The 26443-nt window shown below is 35.8% G+C and overlaps 1 protein-coding gene across 4 annotated transcripts in view; it reads right to left on the reverse strand.

Moving 5' to 3' along the window:
- Nucleotides 1-26443, reverse strand: part of SCAPER (S-phase cyclin A associated protein in the ER) — a 258514-nt gene that overhangs the window by 139583 nt on the left and 92488 nt on the right. For all 4 annotated transcript variants that reach the window (XM_031440769.2, XM_031440770.2, XM_031440766.2 and 1 more), the window contains one exon: nucleotides 19775-19901. In XM_031440769.2, the coding sequence (XP_031296629.1) occupies nucleotides 19775-19901 (127 nt within the window). The remainder of the gene's footprint in view (nucleotides 1-19774; nucleotides 19902-26443) is intronic.

The following is a 26443-nucleotide window of genomic DNA, read 5'->3' on the forward strand; positions in this document are numbered from 1 at the left end:
GGCGTACTAGTTAACAGGAAAATTACTGCCCACTCCTATAAATGACTCTATATGCTTCTTGTCATAAACACAGTGACAGCTCCTGGAATCAATCTTTCATGACCTTATTGATTAGGACACTTAGAAATAATGAGACTTCACTGGTGGCAGAGTAATGCTTGGAAAAAGAAAAAAATACTCCAATGAGGGCTTGCCTATTAACACTGCCAAATTTATCTTCCCAGTGCCCTTTTCTTATTACAGACATTCACCCAGAATCATATATGAAAAGTTAATAATTAATTTTGTGGTTCATGTGCTTTTTCTTTTACTTGCTGGTAACATATTTTAAATTAATGAAATAAATAAATATAAAAACAAATTTTGATCACTGTCTTCTTACCCTGTAAGATTAGTATATGATTTCTAAATAAAGGGAACATGGGTTTTTTTCTGAGAGTGATTATAGGATAAAAGCTATTTAGAAAAATTCTGAATATTCTAGAAGGGAGAAGCTTTAAAACTATTTCACTCACCTGAGCATTTTCTCCTTATATGATTTACATATATATGTTTGAAGCAAAGTATCAGATAAAAATGCACTGACTGACAATGAAGGGAATATGTAACATGCTGCTGAAATCAGCTGCCCACTGCCCACATTTAATAAACATGATTTTTTTTCAAATTTGCTTCATTTTTAAAAAAGAAACAAAACAGAACAAATAGGGTTAACATCTCCCCCTAACTTCCTCAAAGGTAATGGCTATCCTGAATTGGTACACAGTCTGCCTATTTGGTGCTTCTACACTTTTACCTAACTCTCCCTTTCTCCCTACCTCCCCCTCTCTCATTCTAGCAATATAACATTTCTTTGAGTATTTTAAATGGTACATAAATGGAAGCATACTATATGTAGACTTTTGCAATTTTCCTTTTTGGTTGACACTACATTTACTAGTTTTTAAAAGCAAAAAAAAAAAAAGTAAATGTTTTATTTAAATATATACAGGAAAGTGCATAAATTATAAGTAGAAAGCTTCATGACTTCACAAAGTGAAGGTACTCTGCCTCCATCATTTTAACCACCAAAACTTAAGTATGACGACTTAAAAGGCTTCGTGTTGCTTACCATTATATCCTCAGTACCCAAAATGTTGAGTACACAGTGGCAAGTTCATTAATGTTTCTTAAATAAATGAATCAATAAACTGCTCCACAGTATTCTATGACAGCGCTGCAACTTACTCATTCTCCTATTGCCATTCCCTGCCTGAAGACATTTAGCTTGTTTTCAGGCTTGTGCTATTAAAATGAGGGTGCAACGCACATCCTTGTACAGATCTCACTGCACACAGGTACAGCAGTTTCTCCAAGGTACAAACCTAGAAAGAGAATTCTGCGGGTCAAACAGGGCGTGCGCAGCTTCTGCTTCACCAGATCTTGCCACACTGCTCTACAAAAGTAGCATTCCAGTTAATACGTCGATGAGCACTATATGAGGGATTCCTCTCACCATATGCTTCTGAACACTTGGTATTTTCCATTTTCAACTTATGCCAGACAGGGAGTGAAATATCTTGTTTAAATTTACAGAAATATGACTACTAATGAGGTTGAGCATCTTTCCAAATATTTAATGGCCATCTGGATTTCTTTCTTTTATGACTCCACTCAATTTTCTAATGGGTTGACTTTTTCTTACTGATTTGTAGAATAATTTTAACATTTTTCTAGTCCAATTACTGGTTATATGTATTGCAAATATCTTCTTTTCATTCACAGCATATAACTTTATGAGTTATCATTTGAAGAGTTTTATTTTTTACTTTAATGTGGTCAATCATGTTACCTTAATTATATGTGCTTTTGAGAGCTTAAGTTATTTTCTAACTAATCTCATAAGGATATACATTTCTTCCAAATTATAAAAGTCCTGCTTTTTCACACATAGGACTTTAACTTATGGAATTAATCGTCATGTATGGCTTGTGAGATAGAGGTCTTATTCCGTCACTCACTTACACATATATTTATTCATTGATTAATACGGAAAAATAATTGTCCCAGTCCCATTTACCAAAGGGTCCACTTTTTCTCCCCTGTTGAATACGCAGCTTAAATCAAGAATCTCTCTCTATACACGTGTATATGTGTAAGGGTATGTGTTTTATATATACACACATGTGTATGTAGATCAGTTTCTGGGTTAGTATTTTCCACCGAAGTATTTGATTATTTGTACCAACATCATACATTTACTACAGCTTAAAAAAAGTCTCATTTCTTTTTTTTCTAGTGACCATCTTTTTAAAAATTTTTTTCAGCTTTATTGAGATATAATTGACATATATTTAACATTGTGTAAGTTTAAGGTACACCATGTGTTAATTTGATACACATATATTATGAAATGATTACCACAATATTAACACCTTCATCATCTCACATAATCACCATTTTGTGTGTGTGTGGCGAGAACCTTTAAGATTTAATCTCTTAGTAACTTTTAAGTATATAATACAATATTGTTAACTACAGCCATCATTTATCTTTGTCTTCTTCAGTTTCTTAGTTTTCAATGTACAGATCGTTTCATTTCCTTGGTTAAATTTATTCTGAAGTAATTCATTGCTTTTGATGCTATTATAAATGTGATTGTTTTATTTCTTTTTCAAATTGTTAGTGTATAGAAAAACTACTGATCTTTGTATATTGATTTTGTATCCTGTAACTTAATTGATTTCATTTATTAGTTCTAATAGTTTTTTTTCTTTTTGGTGGAGTTTACAGGATTTTTTTATTTATAAGATCATACCTTTTGTCAATAGAGGCAATTTTACTTCTTCCTTTTCGATTTGAATTCTTTTTATTTCTTTTTCTTGCCTAATTGCTCTGGCTAGGACTTCCAGTACTATGCTGGACAAAAGTGGTAACAACAGGCATTCTCGTTCCTGATAGTAAAGGGAAAGCTTTCAATCTCTCATTGTTGAGTATGTTGTTAGCTGTGAACTTTTCATACATGGCTTTTATTATGTGGTGGTATGTTCCTTCTATAACCAATTTGTTGAATTTTTAGTGTGAAAGTGTGGTGAGTTTTGTTTAATGCTTTTTCTGCATTTATTGAGATAATCACATAATTTTAACATTAATTCGATTAATGTGGTGTATCACGTTTATTGATCTGTGTATGTTGAACCATCCTTGCATCCCGGGGCGGGGGGAAATCCCACTTTATCATGGTGTATGAGCCTTTTGATGCGCTGTTGAATTTGGTTTGCTAGTATTTTGCTGAGAATTTTTGCATCTATATTCATCAAGAATGTTGACCTATACTTTTTTTTTTTCTTGTAGTGTCCTTATTCGGCTTTGCTGTCAGGGTAACTGCAAAGGGTAATTCCTTCACTTTCAGACTATGTGTGTTGTTAAAGCTGAAGTGAATCAATTGTAGGCACCATATACTGAGGTCTTTTTTCTTTTTTAATCCATGCATCCAATATATGTGTTTTGATTGGAGAATTTAATGTGTTTACATTTAAAGTAATTATTGATGGGTAAGGAACCGCTAAAGCTACCTTCATGTCTTCTGGTTACTCTGTAGTTCCCTTACTCCTTTCTTCCTCTTTTGGTATTACTATTTTTTGGTTTTTGTTTCTTGGTTACCATGAGGCTTACATAAAATTTATAAAAGTCTCTTATAAACTGATAACCTTAATTTTGATCACATACAAAAAGTCTACATTTTTAATTCTTTCCCCATCTTATTTTTGATGTTGCAACTTATTATCACTTTTTTCTTGTGTAACAATTAACACATTACTGTAGCTATAGTTATTTTTGATATTTTTGTTTTTTAACTTTTATACTAGGGTTAAGTAATTAACACACCACATTACATTATTAGAGTAATTACAAATTTGACCTTATCTTTACTAGTTTTATATTTTCATGTTACTATTTATTTTTTGGGGGGTAATTACATTCTCTTATTTATTTTTAGAGGGGGTACTGGGGATTGAACCCAATATATGTTCATGCTAGTAATTTGTATCCTTTCATTTCAGCTTGAAACACTTTCAGCACTTCGAATGAGGAAGGGCTAATATGATGAATTCCACCAGCTTTTCTTTATCTGAGAAAATCTTTACCCTGCTTTCATTTCTGAAGGACAGCTTTGATGGGTCAAACATTCTTGGTTGGCAGTTTTTCCTTCAGCACTTGGAAAATATCCCACTCTCTCCTGGCCCACAAGGATTCTGCTGAGAAATGCACTGAGAACCTTATGAGGAGGGGGGGTGTTCTCTTGTATGTAAAGAATTTTTTTCCCTAGTTGCTTTAAAAACTCTGTCTTTGATTTTAGACAGTTCTATTATAATGTGTCTTGGGGATCACTTGGGGTTGAAATTTTGGGGGTACCTGTGAGATTCATGAATTCAGATGTTCTAAATTCTTCCCAGATTCACACATTTGCAAAGTTCTCTGTCATTATTACTTTAAATAAGCTTTCTCAAGAGACCCTTTCTTTCCTCTCTTCTCCTAACTGGACTTTAATTATGCAGATTGTTTTTCCTAATGGCAGACTATGGCTCTTGTTAGGCTTTCTTCACTCTTTTCCCTTCTTAGATCTCCATTTCTTTGGGGTCAGTTGCTGGAAAACTGTGTTCCTTTGGTGGCATCATGTTTCCCTGATGTCTTGCATTGCTGTCTTCTTATTTAAAGAAGCTATCACCTCCTCTTTACTGACTGGCCTCTGTGTGTGTGTTGGGGCACTTGTGGGCAGGGATTCTCAGTCAAGACACCCCCAGCATCTCTTGGGCAGGCTTTCTGATGGTCCACAACGTGGTTAGTAGGATCCACATCCTACCAATGTTCTCCCAGCCATACCCTATCCCCCTCACACAGTACACCTCAGTGTTCAGGATGGGGCTAAAAAGAAGTGGGTCTCCTTGGCAGCATTGTGTTTAGCTGGAGAAGGCAGACTGTCAATAACATGCTCTCACTTTTTCCTGTGGGAGAAATCACAGACTGAGAAGGCCTCTGGTGGCCATGTACTATCCTCATTGGCGGAAGGGTGACACTGGTAAAGGTGACTTCCTCTTATCCTCTTCAATGCATCTATTTTTGAGTTTTTGCCCCAACAATGCACTAGAGCTTCCCTGTTGGACTCTGGGTCTAAGCTGGTGTTCTGGGGCAGGGGGAAGACTGCAGAAAATATTTATCCCCCCATGTTGATGATATCATCAACTCTCATTTATTTCTTATTTAAAATTTGTTCGATTATTCTCACTTTTATTTTTCTAAAGAACTTATTTTTCTAAAGGACTAGAATCACCTTGGAATATTCCATGAAAAAGTTTACTGCAGTTTTAACTGAATTTTACTTATAGTTTAATTTGTAGAGACTTGACATCTTTATAAGTCTTCCCAATCATGAACACCAAGCATCCCCATTTGTTGAAATACTCCTTCAATAGAGTTGTATAATTTTATCCATAAAAGTCTTATTTATTTTTTTACAAAGGTTATTCCTAGGTTATAATAGTTTTTGTTGTTATTAAGAATGACATTAAATTTGTTTTCTTTTTTACTTTTCTAGTTTTTGGTCATTAGTGTCTAGGAACATAATTTATTTTGGTAAATGGATCCTGTAACCAGGAACCTTTATCTCTTTTCTGGTTTCAACAATTTGTGGATTTTCTTGGATTCTCAAAATAGACAATCAAATTATCAGCAAATATATGCAACTTTCTTGCTTGCTTATTTTTTATTTAGGTATGATGTTCAAATACGTTAGCAACATACTTCACAGGTACCAAATGATCAAAACAGAGCAGTGATTATACAATCCATGTGGTTGTACTGTCACATATTAGCCAGTTATCACTACTGCTTTTTCTTGTTATATTGAGCAGGACCTCCAGGACAGTGCATCAATGTTTCATTATTAAATATGTTTCTTGCAGGTTTTTGGTAACCACCCTAAATTAGGCTCTTCTTCTTAAAATTAAATATTTAAAACTTAAAAATTAGGAATAAGTATTTAATTTTAATTTATGCCTTTTCTGTTTCTATTGACATTGATCTATATTAATTTATTTTTAGATGTTATATTGATTTATTTTTAGATCTTCTCATTCCTAAAACAAGTAATAGTTGATTATTTGGTTACTAACTTTTAAGTCTCACAGCTGAAGAGTTAGATATGCAATCCTATCCATATTTTTCAAAGGGGGAAACTGAAGCTTCCTACAAAGGTTAATAATCTGGCTAAACTCACAGAGCTACTACACGGCTGACCTGGAATTTGAATTCAGGCCCATAACCACAAAGCCTGTGGTCTTAATGACTGCATTATATTGTATCCACATCTGCTGACTGCTTACTGATTGCTAGGAGTTAAACACAAATTATTTCATTTAATAGCCACACAATCCTTCGGGACATGTCAACATTATACATTTTACTTATATTTTACTTATAGGGGAGACTGAAGCCCAGAGATTAATCAGTTTGTCCAGGGTCACACAATAAAGAGGTAGCAGGTTCTAGGTCCATGCTTTTAACATTGCTTTCATCTGCTTTCTTAATACCTTCCCATTCATGGTCCAATTGTGACCCACATCACATGCAACTTTCAATAATCCTCTGTTTCTTTATAGTTCCTGGGAATGGAACAGAGGACAACCTAGATAATTTAATTTATTCTGAGGCAGAGTTTCTCCAACTGTCCATTTAACAATCTGTAATGCCAGAAAAAAAGTGAATTTCCAGAGACATGGGAATTATATACCTAGTAACAGCAAAAAAACTTCATGAGTGTTTCATTTCAAAAAAAAATTTTTTTACCCTCTTTTTTCAATGACATCATCTGTGTTTATTTTAACCAGAAAACTGTTTTATATACTATTCAGGAAGAAAAAAGTCTTCTACCTGCCTTATTCATACACAAGGTATTTCCCATGGAGTCTATTAACGTAAAAAACAAAAAAATGAGCTGAACTGAAGACAGCTAGTATCAAGGACCCTAAACAGGCAATTTCTCGTTTTTTAGTGTCACTATTTCCGAGAACCCAGACTTATATAAATGCGGTTAAAAACAGTAAGTGTTTACTCACTGCATCCAGCAATCAATCAATAAGGTGAGCCCAAGAGCAGAATACTGCCAGAGAGGTAGCATGATGGAACACTGTCAGGACGCTGTGAGCAGAAACCTCAATAAGCACATCTTACCAAAAGGTGAAATCACTCATGACATACATTGGGCTGAAAGGGTCTCTTATACAGCACTGTCTATTCACTTCTTTATTTTAAATCATAAAAACAATGCACTCAACAACAACTTCATTAGTGAAGAAAAAAACTCTAACAATTTGTTCTTAATCAGTAGCACTGTCATTTTTAGCAATGTAAATAAATTAAGATTAAATAATTCATGTTCCTACTTCTGGCTCTCATTTTCATCATTTTCATGATACTTTTTGCCCAATATAATAATTGACATGTCTTGTTGAAAATTTATCAATTATTTGCTAAAAAGTATCTTATAAATTACCTTTCTTCAAAAGATAATACTAAAATGGTCTTTTGCACAAAAATCTAAGAGCGTAAAACAAATTTTTAATAGTTTGTCTCTAATGTTTGCATAAACTGACCCTCTAGGGAAGTGTACTTGTGTATCTAATAGCTTTCAGAAGCCTCCCTTGGCTGTGTTCTAGGGATGGGTGGTTAATCACAGTGTACTGGTACTCATCCACCTAGGTGAGTAGTGAACTTAGCTTTGATTTCTCATGCTTAGCTTTCTTTAAGCATGCCACAATCCCTCTACTTCCATGGAGAAATAATAAATAACCACCAAAAAGTGTGTAGCTAGTATTTAGTTATAAACAACTCTAATGCTCTACAGTTCTCATCAATGAACTCAATACTTTTCTGAATGAGGACCTGTACTGTGCAGTCAGCAAAGACAGACATTCTCTTTTTAAACTAAATCCTCTACATGTGACACTTTTCTAAGTAGAAGATGACATACAGCTGTTTTCCAAGATTTGCAGTATGTCTTGATATGAAACAGGTTGATCCTCAGTTACACAACTAGCTAACTTAACTGGAAAAGCCATTTCCTAAAATCCTCATGTTACAGACATTATTTTAATATCCTTCCATTTGTAATTTATTTTAAAAATATGATTTAAAATGAAATTAGGACTATTTCATTCAAATATGGAAAACTGAGCAAGTAAGATAAACCCTCCTGCTGAAAACAACCAAAAAAACTGAATAAAAAATGTTTTATTATTCTTAAAAGGATTAAGACTACCAGAGAGAAAACTGCAAGCCAAAAAGCTAGGGGAAAGGAAAAACCAAGAGACAGAAGCATAGCCCTCAAAGCTGCTTTTGCTGACCCACGAGAAGCATTTGCAAAACGACACAAGTAAAACAATCCCAAACAAGACTGAAAAGTTTCACCCTCATACTAAGCACCAAATGGAAGTCAGCCAGCCAATCCACATACTTGTAGCTTGTTCAGGACACCCAAGGGGCCTAGGAAGCCCTAAGCCTTGAACTTGAATTAAGGTTCCAGAAACATTAGTACTTTTAGCATCTACCCCCCAAAAAGGAAATATTTCCAGAGGAAGGCACCATCATATTAGGTTTCCAATTATTCTTAAAACTGGTTCTAATACAATGACCACAAAACAAATGTAAATAAATTTTAAAAGACTGAAATTATATGAAGCATCTTCTCCAACCACAATAGAATGAAATTAGAAATCAGTAACAGAAAAAAATCTGGAAAATTGACAAATATGTGGAAATTAAACAATACATTCTTGCACAACCAATGGGTCAAAGAAGAAATCACAAGGGGGAAATTAGATAATACTTTGCAATAAATGAAAAGGAAAACACAACATAACAAAACTTGTGGGATTCACTGAAAGCAGTGATCAGAGGAAAATTTATGGATGTAAATGTCTGTTTTAAAAAGAACAGAGATCTCAAATCAATAAGTTAACTTTATACTTTAAGGAACTAGAAAAAGAAGAGCAAACTAACCTCAAAGTTAACCCCAAACTAAAGGAAATAAAGATTAGAGTGGAGATAAAACAGAGAAAAGAAAAACAAAGGAGAAAAATCAATGAGACCAAAGTTGGTTCTTTAAAAAGATCAACAAAACTGATAAACCTCTAGTAGACTAAGGAAAAAGAAGACTCAAATGACTAAAATCAGAAATGAAAGTGGAAAGGTTACTACTGACCTTAATAGAAATAAAAAAGATTTTGAGAGCACAGTATGATCAAGCATATATGAACAAGTTAGATAACCTAGATGAAATGGACAAATTCCTAGAAACATGCAAACTACTAAAACTGACTTAAGAAGAAATAGAAAACTGGAATATATTTGCAACAAGTAAAGAGACTGAATCAGTAATCAAAAACCTCTCAACAAAGAAAAGCCCAGAACTAGATGGCTTCACTGGTGAATTCTACCAAACATTTAAAGAATTAACAGCAATCTCTCTCAAATTCTTCTAAAACACAGAAGTAGAGGGAACACTTCCTATTTCATTCTGAAGCCAGTATCATCCTGATACCACAGCTAGACAAAGACATCAGAAGAAATTTCAGACCAATACCCCTTATGAATATATACGTGAAAGTTCTTCACAAATACAAACATCAGCATGTAACGAAAAACTAATATGTTAAAAAGGAAACAAGACATCACAACAAAGAATGTGTAAAAACACACACTCAAAGACATGAGATAGAGATTATCAGACACAGGTTGTAGAATGATATTTTCTGTGTAAAAATAAAAAATAAGCTTGAAAATATCTGCAAAGAACATGTAATTACAGGAAAAAGATGTAGAAGACTTGAGAAAGAGCAAACATGCTTTCTAGACATGGAAAATAAAATACTGTGGTTAAAATTAAAAATTTAATGGATTGTTTTAAGAGCCTATCAGAGACAACTGGGGAGAGAATAAACTGAAACAGAAAAACTGGAAGAAACTCATATATTCACAAAACTTTGATATATGATAGAGGAGGCACCAAATAACAGTAGGGAAGACCAGTCTTGTCAATAAATAGTGATCAAAAAAATTAAGCATCTAGATGGAAAAAAACGGAACCTCAGAGTAAGCAGAAAAATTAATTCCAGGTTCATAATAAACTAAAAGTAAAGGCAAAACTGTAAAACTTCAAGAAAATATAGGAAAAGATTTCTTGACTTAGCAATGAGACAACAGTTTATGAAGATGAGCAAAAGCTATTAATCATAAAATGTTGATACATATTTCCATATTGAAATTGACATACTATATCATATCACTTACATGTGCAATCTAAAAAATACAACAAACTAGTGAATATAACAAAAAAGAACAGACTCACAGATACAGAGAACAAACTAGTGGTTACCAGTGGGGAGAGGAAAGGGGAAGGGGCAACACAGTGGTAGGAGATTAAGAGGTACAAACTATTAGGTATAAAATAATCTGTAAGGAAATGTTTTACAACGGAGGGAATATAGCCGTTATTTTATAATAACTATAAATGGAGTATAATCTTTGTAATTGTGAAACACTATATTGTATACCTAAAGTGTATATACTCTTGCACATAAATTATACTTCAATTAAAAAAAAAAGAACTTCTGTTCATCAAAAGAACCAAAAGAGAGTAAAAAGACAGCTGAGTAATAGGAGTGGATATCTTTAATACATTTAAACAGCATAGGACTGGTATCCAGAACACAAAAAAGAATTCCTACAAATCAGTAGAAAACTGAGCAAAAGATCTGAACAGGCATGTTACAAAAGAATAGAATTCAAATGGCCAACCAATATGAGTAGGTGCCCAAACCCATCTGCCAACAGAGATGCACGTTAAACTTGAGCAAGCACACTACCATATACCCACAAGATTAGCAAAAATTTTGAAGTCTGATAATATCAAGTGTCAGAAAAGGAGGGAGAAGTAGGGCTTTGATACTCTGCTGGCAGCAGAGCAGCTTGATATACTTTCTTTGGAGAACAGCATTATGAATAAAAGTTAAAGATATCCGTACCCTATAACCCAGGAATTCCACTCCCTAGTGAAATTTTTGCACATTAGTACAAGGATACATGTTGAGAAGCACATTTTCCATAAAAATAACCCAAATGTCCATCGATGGTGAAATGGATAAATACCATTGTGGTAAATTTACACAATGACACGGTATGATGCAATGGAGAAAAAAATCTTCTACAGCAACATAAATCCTTAAATACATAATCTTGATAGAAGTGAGACACCAAATTACAGAGAGGAGCATTCCATTTATATAAAGTTCAAAACCAGGCATGTTTAAACTAAAGCGTATTACTTAGGGATGGACCCTTAGGAGATAAAACTATAAAGTTAAAAAAAAAAGGGGCTTTCCAAAAAGTCAAAATAATAATTTAACCAAATACTAAGAGAAAGGTATGATTGGCAAAATAAATGTAAGTGTGAGTGAGCTGGAGGGTTCTGAGATGCTGGCAATTGTTCTATTTCTCAGCTAGTAGTCACTGAGTTTTTTTGCTGTTCAATTATTTATTTTCTCACTCAAGTGAGTTTTATATAAATTTCTCTGTGTTATATTACATAAGACGAAGTTTATAAAAAGAATTTTAAAATAGTCCACAAATAGTTAATGTGCATAATCATAACAGAAAACATCGCAAGTTGTGTAAAGAAAGTTACTATAAACTAGCAGTAAAGATACTCATCTTCGAGTTTTCATAACGAATTTATTTGCTTTTAAGAGTACTCTTCATAAAGAAGCCACAATAAGTGATTTCAGACAAGATGACTAAAACAGTGTGTTTTTATAAAGACAAACCTCACCATTTTAAAAATAATATAAACTATTTTAGACTCTTGATTATCTGTCTCTCTCTCTCTCTTTTTTATTGAAACAGAGTTAATGTAAAATGCACAGATTTAAGTATTCAGTTTGCTGAATTTTGGCAACTGGACACACCTACATGACCACCACCAAAAACAAAATGCACAAACACTTCTTCCTCTCTTTTCCTTCACTGTTTCTTTTTTAAAAATACAATCATACAAAATATAAATTAGATCTCTGTATGATTCTTTAAATAACAATTAATTCCATTCCTTATACTCGTCGCCTAACACAAGCTAGCTGAAGGGAGGATATGAGAAACAGTTTCATTTTACTCTGGGTCATACAGCATACTTGCCACCTTCTAGCAAAATATGAGTGTCATACAAACTGTATACAGTTAATTTGTCAGCTGCTATGAGGAAACAACTACATAAACTGAGAACACAGTAAGTGAAGGGATGAAAATAGGAGGTTCCTACAATTGAATGTTTTCCAGTTCCTCTCAACTGAAGAGTTCCAGCTGAAAATAAGAGAAGCAAAACCAAATACAACCATGAAGTTTGGAAGACAGGCAGTGTCTAGCAGGCGCTGAACACAATTTTCTGAACACAATTAGGTTGAAAAAGCTCTTATGGATTAGCGGTTCATCTTGTCTGAGTCTAGGTATGTGTTAAATAGCCACAAACCTCAGTTGGCAAAAAACAGGAAAAAAAAAAAAAAAAAAAAAAAAAGAGGGTGGGGTGAGAAAGAATTTCTACCTTTTTACTTTGCAGTTCTGTGTTGGTGGAATTTTACAAGATGAATTTCAAAAACACTGAAGCATGGCAGGGTTTGCTATAGGTCTCACAAAGTCAGTTGTGATTTGACATCTCTCAATATGGTTAAATTATGAATGCTGTCAGCTATGTGGTTTACTTATTCAGGTTCAAGAGATTCACAGCCGAGTCCCTATTTAAATTTGGCAGGGTTCTAAAAAAGTCAGGAAAGGCAATTGGACAAACTCCATGTCCAATCCATCTGCTTAAACTGTTTACTTACAGTAACAGCATACAAATGTCTCATGTTACTGATAAACCACAGAAAGTTTCTGGGATGCTGTTATTATTCCAAACTTAAATGTAATGTTCATCATGGCAGAGTAAAGAGAAAAGTCAATGCAAATACAAATCGCATTTACTTGGATCAAATAACACAATGGCAAGGAAGAGGAAAGTGCCTTTGCATATACAAGAATGTTTTAGAAACTCTTATTTGAAATAATTAAACATTTCTGCAGCAAAAGTGTCTTTGGAGCAATTTATTTTAACTTGAACTTTAATTTTATTGTGAAACATAACAAACACAAAGAAAGGCAGAAAAATTAGAAAACATTTTGTACAATTTAAAGAATAATTACAACGTGAACATACATCACCACCTGGTCAAGAAAAAAGACTAGAAGCACTTAAGAAGCCACTTAGGTAAATCTACCTGATCATACATCCCATCCTCCTCTCTGAAAAATCACTATCCTGCTTTTCGTGAGAAATATTTTCTACATCTTCCTTATAATTTTACCAACTATGAATACACTCAAACAGTAACTGTAACTTTGTCTATTTCTAAAGTTTATAGAGCTGGAAGTGTAATAGTACATACACATATTTTGGTGACTTGTTTCACTCACTACACATTGTGAGATACACCCATGTTGTTACCCGTAACTGTAGTTTATTCATTTTTACTGTTGAATAATACTCCATTATATGAACATAACATAATTTATATATTAAGCTGTTGATGGACACTTAGGCCATTTTCCTTATTTGGTTATGGAATTGCCAATTAGAAACAATGCTGACATTAAACATTTGTGTACATTGACTCCTGGGGCATGTATGCATTGGTTTGTCTAGGGTACAAACCTAGAAGTAAAATATAATACACATGCCTGCAACTTTAGTTGGTAATAGCATTTACTGCTTTCTAAAGTGGTAGTGCCAACTTACATTATCACAAACAGCGTATCAGCATTCCCACTGCTCCAGATCTTTGCCAATACTTGGTATTTTCAGTGCTTAATTTTTGCCATTCTCATAGATGAATCAGTATCACACTGAGTTTTTATCTCGATTTTCCTGATTATTAAAGAGACTGACTATTTTTGCATTTACTTACTGGCTATTTAGATTTCTTCTTTCGGAATGTCTGTTCTCTTGACAATTTTCCTACTGGGTTGTTATTGGGTTTTATTCCTCATTTGTTTGTAGGAATTCCTTATTCCTACTCTGGATACCCTTTTTTGTGGGATACACATTTAAAGATCTGCCATTCTGTTGTTTTGTCTTCTTACTCTTTCTTCAGGTGTCTTTTGATGAATAAAAGTTCCTATTTTTAATGCACATTTATTAACATTTCCCTTTACATTAATTTTTTTATCCTTTTCTTGTCCAAGCAAAACTATAAAGTCAAGAAGATATTCTTCTGTTATTTCCTAAAAGCTTTTTCTTCTCTCCATGTTTCAGTCTGGATTCTTCCTTCCTTCCTTCCTTCCTTCCTTCCTTCCTTCCTTCCTTCCTTCCTCCCTTCCTCTTCCTTTCTTTCTTCCTTCCTTCCTTCCTTCCTTTCTTTCTTTCTTTTCTTTCTTTCTTTCTTTCTTTTCTTTTTCTTTCTTTCCTTCCTTCCTTCCTTTCTCTCTCTCTCTTTCTTTCTTTTTTTTTTTCGTTTTCAAATTCTTTTTCATTATAGGTTACTACAAGATATTGAATATAACTCCCTGTGCTATACAGAAGAAATCTGTTGTTTATCTATTTTATATGTAGTAGTTAGTATCTGCAAATCTTGAACTCCCAATTTATTCCTCCCCATTCCCTTCCCCCTGGTAACTGAAAGTTTTCTATGTCTGTGAGTCTGTTTCTGTTTTTTAAGTAAGTTTTTTTTTTTTAAGATTCTACATATGAGTAATATCATAGGGTATTTTTCTTTCTCTTTCTGGCTTACTTCACTTAGAATGATGATCTCCAGGTCCAACCATGTTGCTGCAAATGGCATTATTTTATTCTTTTTTATGGCTGAGTAGTACTCCATGGTGTAAATAAACCACAGCTTCTTTATCCAGTCATCTGTCAATGGACATTTACGTTGTTTCCATGTTTTGGCTACCATAAATAGAGCTGCTATGAACATTAGGGTGCTTGTACCTTTTTGAATTAGAGTTCCCCCCTGGATATATGCTCAGGAGTGGGATTGCTGGATCATATGGTAAGTCTATTTTTAGTCTTTTGAGGAATCTCCATACTGTTTCCCATAAAAGCTGCATCAAACTGCATTCCCACCAGCAGTACAGGAGGTTCCCTTTTCTCCACACCCTCTCCAGCATTTGTCATTTGTGAACTTTCAAATAATGGCCATTCTGACTGGTGTGAGGTGATACCTCATTGTAGTTTTGATTTGCATTTCTCTGATTATTAGTGACACTGAGCATGTTTTCATGTGTCTGTTGTCCATTTGAATGTCATCACTGGAGAAATGCTTGTTTAGGTCTTCTCCCATTTTTGGACTGGGTTGTTTTTTGTTACTAAGTTGTATGTGAATTCTTTTTTATGACTCATCTTATACACTACTTCTCTTTCCAGTTGGTTTATTCTGCTGTTGTCTACAGTTTTCTTAATTTTGATTACTAACATATTTAGTTTTCAAATTTCTGTTTCCTGTCAAATGTGCTGCACCTTCTGGAAAGTAATTACAACTCACACCCTTGCACACGGTAAGCAGTTCCAGGGCCCGTGCGGCTCAGCTGCTGCTGCTGTTCACCCACGATGTCTTGCCCCTTCGTACAACTGATCACCTTTCTTTGTCAGACAATATATTTGAAGATGATTTTGTTGAAATAACTTGAGACTTAGGTTGATTATTATCTTCCTCCAGAACAGAACTTCCATTTGCTTTTGTTAGGTATCTGGGGGTATCAGTGATTCACAGTCACTTTATGGTCATTTTCAGTGACTGGGGTTTTCCCAGCCACCGAGATGACTGGAGGCTGAGCTGCAGCCTGTGCAATGACTGGCACATTTTCTCTATACACTCTCTCCTAGTTTCAGTCCTTTAAGATCCCAACTCAAAATATGTCTTCGTTTTTTGGCCACTATCCTAGGTGGTCACTAATATTTTGCCACTATCATTGGTAGTCCTAGACTCCAACATGTTTTCCCCAACAGTTCTATGACAATGTCAAAAGTACTAGTCGGCTTCTCATCCACCTCTCTTGGATCACCAAATGTACCCAGTCCCAAATGCCATGTTCCCAGATCCTGGCCTGGTAATTCTTCACTATTTTGCTAGCAATTCAGTTCCAGTTTACATTTTGCCTAGCTTTACTGTCATCAGTGAGAGGACTATTCTGAGTTACCTCCTCAGTCACTACTGTTCAGTTCATAAATGTAGATATTTTCAAGCTTGTCTTTTATTTCCTTAAAACATAAAAAACACAGTTTGATGATCTGCGACTAGTAGAAAGCCTTGCTGTTCTGGTTTCTGCTTGCTCTTACTCACACTGACTTACTTTTACTCTTGTTTTTTGATTGTGGTTACTTGCTCTCGGGAAATTACTTGACAGAAATGAGGCCTAGGATAAAGGTATCTTCTTCCAATTAAGACTTGAATTTCCTTTGTCAGGTTCCTAGGGAATGCCACTGATCAACCCGGGACTACTTTAAACTCAATTCACCATTTGACATAATGGAGGTGATATGAATTTGGGCTGCAGATCCACTCCAGGGCTGGATGGTTATAACTTCTGCAGTATGCCAAGGCACTTTTTTTGTAGTCTCTGAGATCCGGTGAGAGGAGTCACGATTATGTCAGGGGGTAGGCTGTGGTGGTTTTATCTTTGCAAAGGGCACATTTCCTAGACTTCATACTTTAGGCAGCCCTTAGGTTCATACTTGGTCCTCTCACTCTATGAGATTGCAAAATCATAATTCACACTTGACAGCCTAGTAAACGCTCTTGGGACTTTCAGCTATAAGCACAACTGACTAAATTTTTTTTTTTTTTTGGGCCTGGTAATTCTTTAATTTCTCTGTAGCTTTTTGATGCTTTTAAGAAAATTACTTTTTTATTTTTCCAGCATTTGTAGATGTTTTTTGTTGGCAGAGTTGGTGCAAGTCTCCTATATCACCATATTTCTTATAGAAGCAGCTAAAGTTTGTTAAAAAGTGTAACACATGCAATAAAGCTTACAAAGATTTTATTTCTGAAAAGAATCAGAGACCCCAAAAAGCCAGAAGGTACCCGAGAAACACAGTATGTACTACAAAACCCAAGTCTCCCGTTTCCTGATCTCTTTTGTGATGAGAGCGTTTTCATGCATTACAAGTTCAACCCATTAGCTCTAAAATAGTTCTCAGAACTTCGGAAAAATTATCTAAGGAAAACTGTGTCAAAGCAGTAACAGAAAGCATCAGTTTGCTGAGGTCTAAATTAAGAGGACAAAGGACTCAAGATTAATCTCTCATCATTCCTTAGTGAGTGCCTGCCGAGTTCCTACCAGTCCTAGCCCTGTCACTTCTAGGCTGTCTTCAAATCCTTCACTGGGTACGTGGTTTTGGCACTAATGATTTTGTTACTCCAGGCAGTTTTCCAAACAAAAAAGAATGGTTATTTATAATTCCTAGACTGAAATCATAAATATCATCAGCTGAATTACACTGAAATGTCAGTATAACTCTATGAACAGAATTCCACATAAAGTGAGTCTGTCTTGGCTAGGTAAAAAGGATTTTAGTTATAAAAGTAGCAAAAGGATCTTATTGTAGGTAAGTTTAGACTCTAAGGTGGTCTTGCAGTATATACTCTGAGGACAGCTTTACAGCAAGGTTCCTGACACAGACCATTTAGACTGGGAGCCAGACTACATTTTTCTCCCTCAAATTATAGGGAATCAGTGGTATTCCGGTAAATTGGCCCTTTGTGAATGAAATAACTTTACTTAGATTTTCATACTGAATACCTTTCTTATACAGATCATTTTACTTTTTCCTCAAAACCTCTGTGATTACTTCAATCTAAAACAATATTCATGAGATAAGGTGCACATGATAGTATCTTCAAGCAAATACCTTTTAGATGAAAGCTTAAGTATCCTTCATAAAAACAATCAGTATGTGCTAATTTTAAAATAGAGATTTTCCCAAGGCATGTCAAACCTCCAAACACTCCATGCAGCACATGTCTGACAACTACCAGTTTCTGAACTCTCTCATACTCTGAAAAGGATGTATCATACAAGAGAACTGACTCTGTGTGGCTCTGCCACGATGTCACAGTGAATGTGTTGCTCACAGTTCCTACAGGGGATTGTATCATCTGATGCCAAATTGCAGCTGAGCACTACCTTGTAAATTTGTTCATTCATATTACTGAGAACCCAGTAGTTCCACCCGAGGCACATGCCCCAGACTAGAGCTCTGATTGTCAAATCACAGTTCTTGGACCAGCAGCATCAGTGTCATTTGGGAACCTGTTACAAACACAAATTCTTGGGACCCACTCCAGACCTACTGAATCAGAAATGCAAGGTATTTTATCAAGCCCTCTAGGTGATTTTGATGCAGACTAAAGTCTGAGGCTCTACACTTTGGAGGACTTCTTGTTCACTTGCTCTGACATAATGTTTCGAGCAGTACTGCTTCTTTCTCTTTCTCTCTCTCTCTTACACACACACTCTCACAGACACAACCAATCTCGAAAATGAACATCCACTGTCAGAAGAATGAATTAAAAAGCCATAGTATTAACACAATGAAGTACTCACTAGACAACAGGGAAAATAAATGAAAAACAGCTGAACTGTGTGATATTTCATAAAGGTCAAATACAAGCAAAGCTAAATAATATGTTATTTAAATATACATTTATATGATAAGACAATAACACTATTTTTAAAAAACAAAGAAAGGATACCCCTTTAATTCTGGACAGTATTTCCCTCAGAGGGAGAAGAGGCAGGGTGGTGGGGTGAGGAAGGAACACAGCGGGAACAATAAACGTACTGGGAACAGTCTAATTCTTGGGTTGATCACGAGGTCACAGCTGTTCATTGTATTTATGTTGTTTTTATCACTACATTCTTTTGTATATATCAAATATTATACATTTTAAACACGGAAAACAAAAAATGCAGCTAATAAAGACGGCCACTACCTTAAATAGAAAAATTAGAAATCACCTAAGTGATATAAACTATGTAAACTGTGATGTTTATTAAGTTACAAAGAACTTTTAAAGACATGAGAAAATATTTATGATAAAATCAGCCAGATAAAATAACATAAAAAATGTACAGTAATAGGATTAGGAAAAAAAACAATAAAATGTCAACAGTGAGTATTACAGGGAATTTTATTTCTTCTTTGTACACTTAAAATTTTCTGTAGTGAATAATAAATACTTTTAAAATCATTAAGGATTTTTTTAAACTGCCATTGAAATATTTAATGACTCTAAGTCATTAAAGAAAACTGCCAAATCTTCCACTGGAAACAGAAAAGAAATTGGTGTTTTGTGATAATCTGTGATTTATGGGTTGTAAAATTCAAAGTTTTATATTTTTTTGCCATAGAACTGTGTATCTTTATTACTCTGATTCCATTTAAAATAATTTCATGTTGTTTGTGTGGGGGAAAATATGACAGAAAATCTTGACCAAAAAATACACATTTTTGCCATAGAGGACTTCAATTAAAACAACTAAAAATAGCTTTGATTTCATTAAGAACAAAAATTAAAAACATCCACCAGTGGTTGACCGGCTTTTGGAAACACAGAAGAAACACATATACTGAAGGTCTGCCTTACAGCCCTACGGCCCTGATGTCATGGTAAGAAAGAACCCTAAGAATTAAGGCCAGAGATAAGTTACATACCTCTTTTTCCAGTATTCTAGCGATCTCACCAAGGGTTCGATCTAAAGCAGAAACCTTATTGCTTGCCCATGAGCCACTGTCTTGTACTTGCAGTTGTTTTAGAAGATCTTTGGCTAATCGCTGAAGCCTTCAATCCAAAATGAAAAAGAAGAATGTCATTAATGAATTAGACTACAATATTTTATTTTCCTAAATATCTTGAAACAAGTTACTTTTATTGGGTTAGAAATCACTTCAGAGAGCACCTGAGGGGAAGGAAAAAAAAAAAACCTTCCTAAGGCTGGTATTACTCTATATTCACAAATGCCAATCTCGTCTTTGTGACACAAAAGAGAACTGGAGGACAGTACTGCCCATCCACAGGATTTGCTGGAGCAATTGCTGCCATAAGTTTCTGCATGACCCCTAAGCTAGAATACAACTGGAGACGGAGAAAAGGTGAGAGTATGGTGGCAGAGAAAATGAGAATCAGAACATGAGCAGGTTTTCGTATTTTGATTTAATTCTTCAAGGTAGCCCTGGATATTATGTTATAAGCATTGTAAGCTCTCAGAATGTCAAACTCCCCATGTTCCAATTTATAGGCAGTTTGGGGATTTCCTGCCACTGCTGAAGTCATTTATTTAGACAACAGAGTAACTATTTGCTCGTAACCAAGAACACCATATATTACGTGAACTGTAGGGTTCTGTAGTAAGGGGACTGTATGTAGTATTTCTTTGAAGCCCTTACTTCTTCTGTTTCATATACCGCACTCTTCGAGCAATCTTCTCTCCTTTCTACTTACTTGCTTGAGCAGCACCCCCAACAGATACTCACCAGAGATTCTCGCAGATCTCTCCACGTTCCCCCTGGACATCACCTCCGTCTTGTCTTACCTCCTTTTTAACCTATGATGAATTCCACAGGCCTAGAATCACTGGAACCACTTTCCTGCAAACACGTGCTACATTCCCACTCTGTCCTTCTGTTTGTTACTCCTGCAGCTAAACCACAGCAGTGGTAACAGAAATCACTAATGTTTGTTTAGTTCTTACTGTGGGCCAGGCATCCTCCTCAGTGCTTTGCATGCATTAATTTATTTACCTGGATTAGTGAACATCTGGCAGCCTTTTCCATTTCTGATCCTGAGAAAAAGTCATACCATGCAAAAGGCTAGTATGACGACAGACTCAGAACCTTACTAGTAAGTCTGTCTAGTCTGCTCACTCTTCCACAAACTTGCTTCACACGCTGCCCATCTCCTTGCAAGTCTACCCTTTCCTTCCGCCCCCTCGCTTTCACATAAGAAGATCTCACATTTCATAGAGAAAATGGAAGCTACTGGAACAAGAAAATCCTCACTTTCTGCCACAAAATCTACCAGCCTATCTCCACTTCGCCCACACCTTCCTTTATTTCTCCGTTACAATCAAGGAAGACTTTCCTCCCATGTAGAGCTATCTTGCCACACAGGTACTGTATTCACGAGGACTTTCTCCATCTAAATCCTTCTCTTCTTCCTGCTTCAGTGTCTTTGCAAATGCTCTTCATTCACTGCTTCTGAACTGCTTCCCCCACCTCTATGTTATCTAGAAAACTTGTACTTTTCCCTTAGTTCTTAGCTCAAACACTGCTTTCTCTGATTTGACTGTTCCTTCAAATCACTTATCACAAGTCTCTCCCATGCAAAGATTTACAACAGAACTTTTGGCCAATGATGGGAATGTTTTGTATCTGTACTGTCCAACATGGTGGCTGCTAGCTAGTTAGTGTGACTGAAGAACTGAACTTTAATTTAATTTTAATATCTTAAGTTTACACAGCCACATGTGGCCAGAAGCTACCATACTGGACACTGTAGAAGCACAATATTAACTCCATGAGAGGGTTCTTGTCGACCCATTCACTCCCTTATCCATAGCACCTAATAAGTACACTCAATAGATATTTAATGATGAATGGTCTATCTAAGAAGAAATTTCTTCTTTATGTTAATCTTAATAATGTCCATAACATCATAGGTTACAAAATACTTTCACATACATGATCTTATTTAGTCCTCTGAAAAACACCATCCACTAGTATTATCCATGTTTGAAAAATGGAGCAATTAAGGCTCAGGCAAATTAGGTTAACTTTCCCAAGGCCTCACAACTCGTAAATGTACAACTGTAATCTTCAAATTTCATGCTTTGTTCCACACCATGTTAGTCAACTCAAATAAGGAAATTTTATTCACAAATGAATAATATCCTAGAATATAATTTCATTTAAAAATGTATTTATGGAAATTTTTTTTAATTTTTCAAAGAATACAACAGCAAATACAGCTCAGAAGGGCACTAGTGAACTCCAGTTTAAACCTAGGCTATCCATATGAGGTTTACCTGGTAAGTCAAAGAATGAATACAAAGTCTAAAATCAGAAATGCCTCTGCTTTAAATGTGCTCCAGCACATACCACATGTGTAAACCCTGAGGAGGCTATTTAACTACTCTCAACCTCAGTTTCTTCAACTTAAAAGTGGAAAGTGTGTGTGTGTGTGTGTGTCCTTTCAGAGCTGCTGAAGATTAGAGACAATTAATGTAATGTACCCAAGACCATTCACTGACGTAGACATTCAATAAGTGATCAACTATTATTACTACTCACTGACAGAAGGTCTCAATCTAGCAAAAAGAAAAAGGGAATATAAAAAAATACAAAAATAGAATAAGAGCAACATACTTCTTTTCCTTCTAATCGAATATGGGCTAGAGTCCCATCCGATTAAAGTTACTGACCTTATCATGTGGACTAATATTGGCAGCAAACTTCATTGTGTGGTAGATAAGTAGCCACTTCAGCTTTTGGCTGAATAAAGCCTGCACACCATGTAACCGAATATCCAGCCACAGCAACAGATGCACACGAATCTAGCAGTATTCTTACCAAGAATGCTCACATTCCACTGAAAACGAGGGGTATTTCGGGAGGCACAAGGACCATTTTAATTCACAGAATACAAGAGGCTTGTATTTCACCCTGAGGTAAATCAAATCTGGGATTCATGTGAACCTGCCCTTCAAGGAACAATGCCAAATCCAGGGGATGCTTTGGAAACATGAGCTAAACCTGTTTTCATTCCCTGCCTCCCTCCACAGAAGCACCACAAGTAACACAGCCCCTCTCTAGAAAAGACCTTTAGACTTTGATTCATACTATGAATAATTATAGAATGTCACAGGAATCAAGCCCTGAAAGCTGTATTTTCCCTACAGGGCAAGAACAGGAGCTGTTTGGAGGGTGCAGTTTTTGAATTCAGAAATTGTTACCTGAGTTACTTCTGGCAGATAATTTTTCTAGCACAAAAAGAAAAAGTGAAGGCTTCGTAACTCCCAGCGCAGAACGTGAGAAGTATCTGTCAGGTAAGTGGCTTTGTGGAGAATGCTGTAAGGCCAGATATTTTCTTCTCAAAACTTGACAAATTCTAACAAAACTTAACAAATTCTAATAACTCTAAGTTCAAACCTGTCACTGGTAAATGTAAGGGGTAATGAATGGCTTCTCTGTGAGGAGCTTTAACTTTTATCAGAGTGAATTTCTGGGAGGTTCATTAGGATCATTGAGAAGATTTATAAAAGTGAAAGAAAGGAGACTGGGCTCACGTTAGGAAATAACGTTCTTTAGTGTGAAGGCAGGAAGACATAAATATATTAACTTCCTTTTTTCTTTCACCTCCTCTATTTGAAAGGTACATAGTCTCAATTTAGGGCCACTGGTTCCCCTTCTATCTTTAAATAATATGCTTAAGCTTGTATTTCTAAATGTAAGAGTTTAAGAAATCCCCATATGAGATGAAAAAAATCAGCATGCACATATTGCCTCCTACACTGGACACCTTTCACGTTTGCCTGTCAGCGTCCTTTCTTGTGGAGAAAACCCATCCTTCCCTTTTAGGGAACTACCTTGCCCTCACACTTACATGGGTGTAACAGATGTTCTCAATGCTACCAGGGTGCTGCTGCTCCCAGGCCCTCACTCTTAGTGGAAAGATCTAGGAAAAGTGTGTATTTTGCTTTATAAATAAACTACATATAACATTAATATATATATAAACACACACACACAGCTGACGTTTGAACAACAGGAGTTTGAGTTGTGAGCAGATCCAGTAACATGCAGATTTTTTCACCATATACTTCCCACAGGATTCACAGGTGGTTGAATCCATGGATGCAAAACCTCTGAGAGAAAGGGCAGACTGTAAAAACTGCAGCCAGATTCTGGACTTCTCAGACGGCTGGCGCCCCAACCACCTCCCACCTCCACCACTGCTCAAGGGTTGTGTGGGTGTGTGTGTGTCCCTACCCATTTACATCTACATTCATTTCTATTTATATATATTGGAAAATACGAGTTAAAACTGATACCTACAATTCCAATTAATCACCACAGGATTTTCTATTCTCTGAGTATATTTTTAACTCCCTTCTCCAACCTGCCTTCCATCATCCTTAATATATTTACTTATTTGAATAAGCCCCTACATGTAATACATCATCCACCTTTGTTTATGTATACTATTATCTCCCTGCTTGGCCTCTGACGCCCCATTCTGGGCTCTTCTGCCCTTATCATCCTGCTTGTGTTTAACACTCTTTGCAAGGCTCCCCTGACAGACTGTGCCAGGATGCCATTCCATGGATATGCCCTCCCTACTCTGCTCTGATTCCTCGTATCAGGCCATGGTGCCCTGTCCCACGTGGAAGCTCCCTGCATTCTGCCTGGGCTCTGAGCCTCACACCCAGCCACCCTCCTCGGCCCACTTAGGCTCTGACATGCACCATGCGCCAGTGCTGCCTCCAGCCATCCGGCCAGTGCCCACGGCTGCTTGGCGCTCCCTCATCTAACGGCTTCATGACTGAATTTTTCAGGAAGTCAGGGTGGTGACTGGAGGAGGAGTCATGTTAATTTATTAGATAGAATAATTTTATGAGGAGATTTCATCTGCTATTTGGTTACCAATTTCAATCAGTTACAATAATTATCCTTTGTGATGCTCAGATTGTCCTAATTTGGCTAGTAGTAAACTCTTCAAGTCAGCTCCTGAGTCCTTTCACAAAATACTAGCAGCCTTTGAGAGCTTCCTTGCCAACCAGTATCACAGAGCATTCAGATCTAGAATTAGGCATTTTTCCAAGAGGTTCTTGCTTATTTTAGTCCGAAATGGTATTTCAGGTCCCAAATCAGTGAGCACAAGGGATGCTCACTGCTACTGCGTTGGTCATTGTTTCTGGGCCTCTTAATGGACAGAGCTAGGAAATCAATAAATGTGTGTATACACACATATATAATACATGTGTGTCTATGTACGTTCACATGCTAATAAGTATACACACAATACACAAAACACTTTTTAAAACATAAAACCCTATAAATTCATATAACTCCAATTCAGTCCTACAGAGTTTTTACCTGATCTCTACTATATTACATTTATCTTCTTTCATCCAGACTGAGAATTCATGTTCTCGGGGACACAGGGGACAAAAGAATGCTAGTCTCCATAATCTCCTTTACTTTATCCCATATTATAGGCACACAGACTCCAAATAACATTACTAATAATACCACCAGCAATTAGAGAATAGGTTTTTTTAACGTATGTTTTCCCCATTCTCCCTAGTCTTTTTCTTGAGTTACAGTCGGTTTACAATGCTGAGTCAGTTTCTGGCGTACAGCGCGGTTTTTCAGTCGTACATGAACATGCATATATTCACTTTCGTATTCTTTTTCCCTGTGAGCTACCACAACATCTTGTATATACTGCCCTGTGCTATACAGTATAAACTTGTTTATCTATTCTATATATACCTGTCAGTATCTACCAATCTCAAACTCCCAGTCTATCCCTTTCCACCCACCTCCCCCCGGCAACCACAAGTTTGTATTCTATGTCTGTGAGTCTGTTTCTGTTTTATATTTAAGTTCATTTGTCCTTTTTTTTTTCTTTAGATTCCACATATGAGTGATATCATACGGTATTTTTCTTTCTTTTTTCCCTAGTCTTTTTCTTATAGTTATACCATGAATACATCTGAGATACAGCTATTACAATATTCTTTTTCTTCTGGCCATCAGTCTTAGTTCTATAAAAACTGTAACTTTAATATTCATCAACAGTCTTTACATTGATGTCTAATAATTTTGAGTGTCCAGGGTTCATTCTCTATTAGTATTTAAGATCCTCAAGGAAAAAAAATGTGGATCAAGGATTTGGTAACCGGCAAAACTGATTTTTGAGGGCATAAAATGGTCAATAAGAAAGTGTAAGAGCTAAGGCAACACTGTTCACACAAGCCCTTCCTGAGGAACCTGTTTAAGAAGAGGTTCAGGTGCTTCTCTCAAACTGGTTCCCTGAAGCTTCCAGTGAAAGCCTGTTAGTGATTTGGGGGTTATCCTTTCCTTACGTCAGCTATCTTCTCTGTTGCTTCTCTCTGATTTCCTTCACATATGTCATTATCATGCAGGGCTTGTGGCTATCTGTTTCCACCCACTTGTAATTGGGATTTCACATAGATATCTGACAACATGGTTTTGTTGTAAATTGTGCCATGGGTTTTTGGGTTTGTTTTTTTTTTGTTGTTGTTAGTTATCTGGTTTCTATGTGAATCTGAAGATACTAAAATATTATGCTTCTACTGC

The sequence above is a fragment of the Camelus dromedarius genome, chromosome 29 (genome assembly GCF_036321535.1).
Source record: "Camelus dromedarius isolate mCamDro1 chromosome 29, mCamDro1.pat, whole genome shotgun sequence".
NCBI lineage: Eukaryota > Metazoa > Chordata > Mammalia > Artiodactyla > Camelidae > Camelus > Camelus dromedarius.